At 35.8% G+C, this 11,127-nt stretch overlaps 1 protein-coding gene across 5 annotated transcripts in view; it reads left to right on the forward strand.

The window, feature by feature from the left end:
• The window catches only part of Epha7 (EPH receptor A7), a 152,518-nt gene extending 144,539 nt beyond the window's left edge, over window positions 1-7,979 (forward strand). For all 5 annotated transcript variants that reach the window (XM_036177579.1, XM_036177580.1, XM_036177581.1 and 2 more), the window contains exons 15-17: window positions 1,746-1,939; window positions 2,907-3,062; window positions 4,409-7,979. In XM_036177579.1, the coding sequence (XP_036033472.1) occupies window positions 1,746-1,939; window positions 2,907-3,062; window positions 4,409-4,523 (465 nt within the window). In that variant the 3' untranslated portion in view covers window positions 4,524-7,979. The remainder of the gene's footprint in view (window positions 1-1,745; window positions 1,940-2,906; window positions 3,063-4,408) is intronic.
• Window positions 7,980-11,127: the final 3,148 nt, after the last annotated feature.

Genomic DNA, 11,127 nt, shown 5'->3' on the forward strand with positions numbered 1-11,127 from the left:
TTTGGGGAGTATAATATATTTACAACATTTATCCCTTTCCTTTTCTTCCTCCAAATTCTTCTATATACATCTCCACACTCTCCTTTAAATACATGGCCTCTTTTTTCTCAGTTGTTATTACATGCATATATGTATAATATATACACATATATTCCTAAATACTTGTATATGTGTTTTCAAGGCTGACAGTTTAGCACTAGACAACCACTTGGTGTGCTCTTTCCTGGGGGAAAGCCACTACCTTCCACTCTTAGCTTTCCTCTGTTGCCTGTAGTGCTTTGTGTAAGGTTGGTGACTCACGGGCTTTTGCCCATCTACTATAACATGTTTATTGATGTCATTCTTGGTCAGTTCATGTTTAAGGAGTCACGTTGGTGAAACTTTTTGTGTGGGACTACTGACATTATTGGGCGAGAGAATCTCACAGCAAACTCCCTGGTCTTCTGTATCTTACAATCTTTCAGAACCCTCGTTATTATGGGAGTGTATTGTAGCTGTATCCTTTGTAACTAGGCTGTTCAACTCTGCATTTTGATCGGTTGTAGTTTTGTGTAGTGGTTCTGTCTGTTGCAAAAATAAGTTATGGTTACTGGAAGAGAAACTACAACAAATAATATACTAAATCAGCATAATCCCTAAAAGCAATCTATAAACATTTGTCTTTACACCCACAGATTTTTCTTAAAATTTTAATACCTTCATGTTAGGCAGTGAAAAGGGATTGTAGTTCTTCTTGGGTAATATTGTTTATTTTTTAAAGCCCTTATTGGTATTGCTTACATTCCTATTATCCTTCCTATGTTGTTCAGATTAATAATGAATTTAGATTTTTAAGATCATTTTTTCCTTTTCATATAACTAAGAACATTGATGATAAAAACTTAAGCTCTCTAATGTCTTTACAGAAATGTTTTTGCACACATATTTTATATTTTTAATTAATATTCAAACTTAATGTGATAATTCCCCCTGGATGTTATTTATACATAAATTGTCTGTGGTAAAAAAAAAATTTAAACCAGCATGATGAACCATTAAGCCTTGACTAAAACCTCTTCTTGGTTTTCTACTCTGAACCTTTCTCTATGCTTGTTGCTTTCCACTTTCTACTGGCAAGTAGGTAAATGTGGAGGGAGGAAGGAATCCAGCCACCTTTCATGGACGAGAACTAACTGTCCAGCAAGCTCTAGCACCACATCACCCGAAACAGTAACCTTGATAGTTGTTAAGAGAACCGTGTGTTCGATAGTATATCCTGACACAGCACACTCACATAGTGTGATCTCGTCCTCTACAGGTGTCATCAGCCCTCATCAAGAAATGAAACTCTTTGGCTTAATTTCAGTAACTCAATTTCCTTTTCCACTTTCATTATCTTTTACTTCTATGCACATGTGCATTCTTACAACTATATTTAGCTAAGAGAGTTCCATAATATGTCCCCTTTTGAAAACCTCTGGGGTGGCATTAAAAAATATTTCCATTTCTTGCACCCTGTGTGAACTTAATTGCCGTCCCCTGTTGCTGAATTAACTAGGAAATGTCATCATATCCTGCACCTCATGGACCCCATAATAACACGCTTAATATATTGATGCCTGTTTTGGAAAGAAAAAAAAGATTTTTGTTTTTGTAAGCAGTATGTTTCACTCTTATCTGGATAAATCATTTTGCCTTCCAAGCAGTTCATTTCATTTCAAGTGCAGCTCGACTGGTAATATTTTTAATGTCCTTTTGGCTCTCAGGTCATAAAAGCAATAGAAGAAGGGTATCGTTTACCAGCACCCATGGACTGCCCAGCTGGTCTTCACCAGCTGATGTTGGATTGTTGGCAGAAAGAACGGGCAGAAAGGCCAAAGTTTGAGCAGATAGTCGGAATTCTAGACAAAATGATTCGAAACCCAAGTAGTCTGAAAACACCCCTGGGAACTTGTAGTAGGTAAGAAATCTCCAGTGAGATAGAACAGAGTGAAATAAAAATATTCACATAAACCATTTGTCTCCTTAGATTCAATCCAATACAAATTGATGTCTGTGTTAAACCATAAATCCATACTAAAATGCTTTGTTTACAAAGTTTTTTATTGGCTTTTTTTCATATGGTTTACTTTAATTAGTATTTAAAGAAATTCATTCATTGTTATTAGACTAGCCTGTTCTTAGAACTTCTGGTAGCACCAGATGTCTTTCTCAGAAAATCTTCTGGGTTGGCTAGGTTTTGTGATCAGGCGAGAGTGCATGATTTCAGGCGTGCATTGTCATTATCTAGCTTTGATCATGTGGTTCTAGCTTTGGCATATTATTATATTCTAATTTATTGATTTGCTTTGTTTTTTGCTAAAATGCTTCTGTGAAATTAGAAATTAAAAGAAGTAACTGAGCATATGCCATGCTAGATACAGATTATAAGCTGACCTGTCACTCCTAGCACAGGGCACAGCAGGGCATTTTCAGCTTCAGCTGCAGGTAAGCTTGCTGCTGTGGGCTGTACTCATAGGGGTCTATTATCTCCATGGGACTCCCAGTATGTCATCAAAACAGAGAATTTTTAATGCTCTGAATAGCACCCTGGTGTCCTGGGTAAGTTAGGAGACAGCCAGTTATACTTCCATTACTCTCAGCTACTTGTGAAAAAGCCAATGAACAAATATGACTGTTGCAGGCATCTTCAATCTATATAGTGTTTATGAGCATGTCACAGACACAGTTCAGTGAGCACACTTACAATAAACCTTAAGTTCAGGTATTTATCATTTCTGGATAACTTACATGGTTTTGGTTATTATATAGATCAATTAAAACATCTGGCATCATTTTCTATTTTTTTTTTTTTTTTTGTATGTACCAAGACATCTTTCTTTGGTAATTTCTGAGAATATTTGTCTCTGTGTTTTATTCTTACCTAGGCCCATAAGTCCTCTTCTGGATCAGAGTACTCCTGACTTCACTGCCTTTTGTTCAGTTGGAGAATGGTTGCAAGCTATTAAGATGGAAAGGTATAAGGATAACTTCACAGCAGCAGGTTATAACTCACTTGAGTCTGTGGCAAGGATGACTATTGAGTAAGTTTAAACTTGTTACATTGTATTTAAGAATTGTTTAGGTACAATACAAAAATTCACATGCTAGGTCATCCTCTCTATAGTAAAAGGCTGTAGATTACAAAATTAGAAGGAAAAGGCATTTCTTTTAAAAATGCTTACATGTCAATAGTGCTTTAAACATAAATTATCTTTTTAGCAACATATTAACCAGTTCATGAAATCAGTAGTCACCTGTTAATTTTGTAACTGATAAGGTTAAAGGGCTGAATATTTAAATACCCTTTGCAATGACTCAGCAGGAGTTTGATATATAATTTGTCTCCATGGCCAGCACTCTGGACCCTGCACAGTGGGACTTTCTCCTTATGAACCACGCTATCATTCAGGTACCTATTCATTGGGGAATATTCCTGCAGTCAGCTTAAAATTACTATGAACTTAAAATTGAAAGAACTAAGTTTTCTGTTCTAGTTGATCACTGATTAAATGGTCTTCAGAGCTCTCCTCAAGACCTCTCAGCCTAGCAATCAAATACTTTTTCTTTATATGTTCAGAAATGACATGCATGTGAAGTTAAGCATACCCATGTAGCCCCTTCCATTTTTTTCCTAACAGCCATATGGAGAACACTGACCTGTTTACACTAGGATTTCCAAAGCAATCTTTGTTTCTGTAAATCTGTGCTTTTTGTAAGAACCTGCCATACAATACAATAGTATTATATCATTGTAATGTTTCAGCTACTTGTAAAAATCTACACTCAACATTTCCAGCTATTGGGAAAGACAATAGTATAAAAAATAGTTATAATTAATTTACTGCACATTTAAGCTGTGACTGTAGCATTCTACATGTATGTAACAGTTTTATCCTTACTATTGAATTGAAGGAAAGTAATTATACAGTTAGGAATACCTGCCCAGAAGCACAGAATTCAGCTCACTCTACATTTTTTGTAACATTGCTCTCTGAGGTTTTTACTAGGTTCCAGCAAATATTTCCGTTATCAGAACACCCCATTTTTTCCAGTTAAATAACTTAAAACTTTCAACATTTCAAGTAACATTTAATTAACTTTTAAATTGGTAATGACATTTTAAGGTTGAAACAATTTTTATATAAAATTTCAGATTAGTTAAAAAGCAGTAGTATAGTGAATTAAAAGACAGCTTTGTTAATCCAGTTTTTCAAAGGAGGACCTGTTAAGAAAGTTCCCCATATGATCTTTGGAGTACGATTGCAGTACCCAAAAACACCATTGGTATCTGTTAGCCTAAAGTATACCGAAAACTTTATTGATGAACACTTAGACCATTCTCGGTTCTTTGTAATGTATCTAATAAGCATGCACTTGTCTTTTTCAGTGATGTGATGAGTTTAGGGATCACACTGGTTGGCCACCAAAAGAAGATCATGAGCAGCATCCAGACTATGCGAGCACAGATGCTGCATTTACATGGAACAGGCATCCAAGTGTGACATGCAGTTCTCCCTCGTGTGGGACTTAAGACTGCAGGAGAACAGTTCTGGCCTTCAGTATATGCATAGAATGCTGCTAGAAGACAGTCGGTATACTGAGTCCTTCCTACAGTAAAGAGAAGATTTTAGAAGCACCTACAGACTTGAACTCCTAAGTGCCACCAGAATACACAAAAAGGGAATTTAGGATCCACCGCTGGTGGCCAGGAACACAGCAGTGACAATAAACAAAGTACTACCTGAAAAACATCCCAACACCTTGAGCTCTCGAACCTCCTTTTTAATCTTATAGACTTTTTCAAATGTACATAAAGAATTTAAGAAAGAATATATTTGTCAAATAAAATCATGATCTTATTGTTAAAATCAATGAAATATTTTCCTTAAATATGTGATTTCAGGCTCTTCTTTTCCAGAACCATCTGTGTTTTTTCTGCCTAAGGACTTTGTTTTAGAAAATGATTTGTAGCTTTGGACCTTTTTAGTGTTGAATTTATGACACATTACTACACTGGGTACTTTGAAAGAATCTCAAACTTAAAAACAAAACTACACACAGAATTGAGGATATGGCTTTGTCCTTCACGGCTTTGGTACCCTTGCTGTGTCATTTTGTTCTGTTAAACCAGTGATGTTTTGATATTGTTTGCTGATTGGCAGGTAGTTCAGAATTGCAAGTTGCCAAGAGCTCTGGTATTTTTTTAGTAGGATTTTTTTTTTTTTTTAAATCAGACAACATACTAACTTTTCAATGAAAAAAAAAAAAAGCAATAATGATCCATAAATACTATAAGGCACTTTTAACAGATTGTTTATAGAGTGATTTACTAAACAGAATTTAATAAAGAAAAAGTCAAATTTTAGGTTTATGTGTATATGATAAAAGGCTGAGGCTTCATCCGAAGATGCTGGTGAAGGCAGGGTCTGCAGGCAGGAGTTCTCCAGCATGAGTGACAACCCAGTCTGAGCACATCAAGAGTTTTCAGTCTTGTGACATTAAGAAATATAGGAGAAATAGTTGACCTATATTTTGTATTCTTTCTTGTTGAATGCAGTCCAAATACAAAAGTAAAGAATTACGTTTTCTATTGTTACTCTGGAGCAAGATCAAAGGGGCAGTTCACTTCTCACCACTCAAAGACAAATTTGCTGCAGAAACTATCACCATTGCAGTGAGAAGCAAGCAAAACAGAGGTATTTTATCTATGAACACACACACACACACAAACACACACACACACACACCTCTTTTAGATCAAAACTCTTTTACCACAGAAGGAAGAAGGAAAGGGTCTAGCTTTTCTGTTTCCACTTATTTATTAAACCATATTATTTGGTTACTGTGTTAGAATTTCATAAGCAATAATTAAATGTGTCTTTATAGATATTTCAGGAATGTATACATATTTGAGTAATGTTTTCAAAAGTTACAAAAATCATGAACTACCCCACACCGAACTGTCGTACTTCCAAAGAAAATTGGGCTGTTTATAATGATTTTAAGAGAGAAGGACCCCAGGGACCGGTCCTGATTGGTGTTGTTTGGTAATGTGGGCATCCACAAACAAGCAAACAGGTAACAAGCAAAATCTGTAAATGTTCCTTTGTAAAACTTGTACATTTTATTTATACCGTCTTGTTTTGTATACACATTTCTCGGTAGTGGCTCTGAGTACATTGAAAATGCACTATATTTTTCTATTTTACTGGCAGAGCTTCACAAAGAAACAGGTATTTTCAGTGCTACATAATGTGTTTTCCCACATTTAGGACCAAAGATGGCTATAGAAAACTCAAATGGATTGCTTCCCAAACCCCTCCCCACCCGTTTTTTCTTTTCTTTTTTTAAATCACTGTACAGTGTTATTTGATATTTTAATTTATTTTTTGATTGAGTAGAGAAACTCATTTTAATTTCACTAAAATGTTTTTGTCCCTAAGGAAAAATAATCTGTAAAAATAGTTTTGATTAGCATAATCCAGTCACCTAGAACACTTCCATTTGTAATCTTTGTAATAGACTGTAAATATATTTTTGGAACTATAACACAATGTGCTTGAGGGTTATTTTTCAGTGTCTGCAGTGTATCCAAGTGTTTCTACTAAGGACAGCACTTTACAATTCTAATCAGTAGCATTGGCCTTCGTGCGAATGAGTGAGAGCCTGAGTGAGTGTTCTCTAATTCCGTTTGGATTCTGGACTCACTAATAATGAAGTTCTTTTCGTGTTCATAGCTTAAGGTGCTTATTTTTTCTATTAAAATTAAATTAACAAAAAGCCATTCTAGAAATAGAAGACTCAGTATGGTACATGCAGACGAAGTCTTTCCTGCTTTTTCTAGTAATAGATTTATAGTTGAGTAGTCTTTCTTGAGTAGAAGGGCAGAGTAAAAGGGTTTTTTTTTTTTAGTTCTTTTTTTCAAAAACAACTTTTTCCTTCAGCAATATACCTCATCTGCCTTAAATTTTTTACAGCTCTTTACAGGGAAAGGGGAGAAGGGATGGGAAAGACACACAGCACAATAGGAAATGGATGATTGCATCGCGCGCTCTCGTTTGTAGGTTTCTTTTCCTAATCAACAATATGATTTCGAAGTCCATGTATGTAAGACAAACCTGAAGAGGAAAGGAATTAACATTGTGAATCTGATTGTAATCCTCTCTTCAGGAAAGAGATGAGACGCTATTGCGATGGGAATGTACAACTTGCACCTTGAAATCTTTTTTGATAACCAGTGCTCAGGGGAGGAAAAGTAGAGAAAGCAAATGCCCAACAGAGAATTCCAAAATCATAAAACACACAACAGGAAATGGCCTCCTTGCTTTAATACAGCCACCTTTTAGAGAACACCGCCCGCCCACTTGACCTGGTTTGCGTTCAGTACTGAAATACAAGTAACTTGTGACATTGGAAGCTAATATTTTCTCAGCAATGGCTCAGGGCCTTGTTTACTAGAACCGGTGGCTCGTGCTTGGCAGAGCACTATTAGTTGAATCATATTGTATACTTATGTAATCTACATTAGCTAGTACTATTTAGGACTATATTTTAATTGCTCCTCTTATTGGTGTTTTAAGACAATTGAAAGGGTGTCAGTCACCTCTCTTTTATTTAGGTAATGCTGATTCCCCCACCCCTCCTCTTTTGTTTCCTGAGCAGCCTAAAACTGTACTGCTCATCTATGTGCATGTTCCAATGAATTACTGATGTGTATTTTTTTGCTATATGTGGAGAAATCATGGGGAACTCGGGGCGAGATATGCTTTTTGTTGGTTGAATTTTGTCCCTCCTTGCCTAAGAATTACTACAGGGGTCATCCTTTTATAAGGACAAAATGCTTTTGAACAGTGTCTTCAATGTATCAAGCACAAATAACTCTTTCTTCAACACGAATCATAAGTCTCTTTTTACCAGCTTAAAATAATAAACAAGTCTAATAGACAATGTAAAGAGAATCCAGTCTCCAGTCATTGGTGGGTTCTTTCACATTTCTTATGCTTTCCTTTCTTATTTAATATCATGGGAAGAGATAATATTTTGTAGAAATAGTTCAATGTGCAGATCAGAATATGAATAAAACTGATTATTCCTACACCCCCCCTTGTATACTGACCTAATTTCACTCTGATCATTGATTATGGAATAACAAGACAGTTTACAAAGGGCCAGATTGTTGAACATTTCAGTTAAAACCTGTTTTTGTTTGTTCCTGAAGCTACTACATGAGAATAACAAGAATATTTGCATAAGAAAGGAGGTACTTTGTCTTTGGCCCTTGACAGACATGGTAAACAACTGACGTAGCAGATGACTCTGGGGAAATTTTGCATTTATTCTACTGGGTAATGCAAACAGGAAACAGCACAAAGGCAAAGTGGGACCCAGCGGGTTTTCTGAGCCAGCTCTGGAGTACAGTCCCTGGCTTAGTGATTAACTTGCAAATGCAACTAAGAAAACCAAGTGCTCTTACAGCATCAGCATCTAAATATGAAGCATGAATAGCAAACAGGCCAAGAAAATGGTCCTTCTCTTGAAGTGCCCAGTGCTTATGCAAGGCAATCATATCTCTAATGATGCCCATGCTGATCTAAAGCAAAACGTGAGAAAGTTGAAACTTAGGCCTACCCTGCCCATTCCTGCAAAGTGCTGATGAATAAGTTGAAACTTAGGCCTACCCTGCCCATTCCTGCAAAGTGCTGATGAATAATTAATAGAATGGTCAAAGATATAAGGCGGCAATGAAGACAAAAAAAGCCCCATCATTAATTGTACAAAGCGGATGATTACACAGTTCAGAACACAGAAGCACATTCTGAAATGAGCAAATATTTCTTTAAGTTCTGTCTTTATATGTGGTGTAAAAGCATCATCTCATCACAATGTCTTTCCCCAGAATTATTAAGATATAATTTATAAGCATGTGACCAGTATGAAGCAAAAAAAAAGAAAAGTTCAGTATTTATGGTATTAATATTTTTTGGTATAGCATTTAACTTTGCTCTTCCCCTTGGCTGTGTATTTCCAGCTTCAATAAAATCTCAGTATCATTTCTGAGGACAAAGTGGGAAAGAAGTCATGAAAATTAAAAAAAAAAAAAAAAGTGATCAAGTTCCTAAACACAAACATCTAAGTACATATATTAACAAGTGATAAAAGCCAACACATGGCACCTGGGATTTTCAAACTACTGAGAGGCAGTGTGCCCAAGGCCCTGTCCTGTCCATAGACCCGTCTCTGTGCTTTCTTGTCTGTCTGCATCTCCATGTAATTCAGGGATGTGGGCAGGATGGCAGCATTGTAGTACAAATGCTGTGAGTCTCATTAGATTTAAGTGCTGTAGGGTTTTTTTTCAAGTTCAATGATTGAATGTAATTAAATCTATAATTAAACAATAAAAGATCTCTTCTGATTGACCTTGAGGTTAAAATAAATATAATTAATTGATTCAATTTAATTGGGGCTATTGCACAAATGTTTAGTGGTTAAGGCTAAGAAACACTAGTCTAGTGTTTCATAGGTCAGTAACAATCAAAGGAATTCCGAAAGTATAAAATAGTTATAGGCATTCCTAAATTTGATACTTTGGCAAAATAATAAAGTGTGATTTGTTATAAGCCTCTTTGGATAACTGAACTCCATCAAGCATGATCTGCACTTTTATATTGGATTACTTTGAATGTCCTAGATATCTGAAGATTATTTTTACTTTCCATTAAAAATTCACCACCAGTAATTAGATATCTTTATAGATTTTGTATATAGCCAGAATAAGCACAAGATAGCTTTAGTGTGTTGTTATAAACAGATGTGACTGTAGATCTTACTTAAAGATGCCCCTATGAAGAAAGAAGTGTTTATTCTAGTTTAAGACAGGGAATAATTTGTTCAAGTCTCATCATAGTACCACATAAAATGTCTGCCTAGACAACAAACTAGAAAAATGAATAGAAAGATAAAGTCCATATGCAGAGCTGACATTCATTTAAGTGTTACTCTATTAAATAATTTCACAATTTCTGAAATAAGACAAACAGCTCAAGAACATAGTTTCTATGTGATATGAATTTACATGCATATTATGTGGATACCACAGATTCCTGCCCAAATTATAAAGGCAAGCCTAACCCTTGCCCCCTGTGCTGAAGATAGACACTACTTACATTAAATGCACATGAATGTAAGGCTCAAATGAACTCTTTTAGGAAGAAGAGCTTTAACATACACAGAATGGTGTTGATATGCTGGCCTAGCACTGATATGATACCATGTTTTTGTTTAGCTCCTTTGCAGTCCCATGGCTAACCTCTCCATACATTAGCCAGAATTCAGCAAGAGCAGAATGCTCCATATACACAATCTAATGGTTAGTTCCTGAGGACTATTGAGATTGGTTTGGTGTGAGAGAGCTGTATAAGGAAGGCATAAACTTTTAGAAGCTGTAGAAACTTTGCTTTCCAAAATCATAATCCCTCACACTTTTTCTTTTTCTTAGTTTACTATGTAGACAAGACTTGTCTTGAGTTCACAGCAACCCTCCTACTTCAACTTCCTCATGCTCTACTAAATTGGAGGAATCTTCTCTATGCTTTCTTTGATAACATGAATCAGAATCAATGCTCTTTTGGTGCTATGCCACATGCCAGTACTGTGATCACCCAATCCTGTTCTCCAGATGATTTTGGTATATCTCTCCTATACTAAATAGACCAAGTACTTTTGGAAAGTAGAAGCCAAATGGAATTCAATGTCAGTGTTTTTCTTGCAGTCAGTAGATATTCTATAATTATTTCAAAATCCATGAAGTATAAATTAATTCAAATATATATATATATATATATATATATATATATATATATATATATATTAGCAAGTATCAGGTGCTCTGAAGGATAAGTAAGGTACAATGGAGGGGTGCAGTCAATGTGTGTTGAGAGAGAAAACTAATTTCAGAGCATGGATGGATGCTTCTGTGACTGGCAGAAGCAGTAGGCATGCCCTCAGGAACTGAGAAGAGAAGTACAGAGATGTGGAAGGTGGAAGGAGTTGATTAGCAAACAGGCCAGGATGCTCTAAATAGCAGTCTCTTAAGATGTTGAGAAGAAA

The sequence above is a fragment of the Onychomys torridus genome, chromosome 2, assembly GCF_903995425.1.
Source record: "Onychomys torridus chromosome 2, mOncTor1.1, whole genome shotgun sequence".
In the NCBI taxonomy this organism is placed as follows: Eukaryota; Metazoa; Chordata; class Mammalia; order Rodentia; family Cricetidae; genus Onychomys; species Onychomys torridus.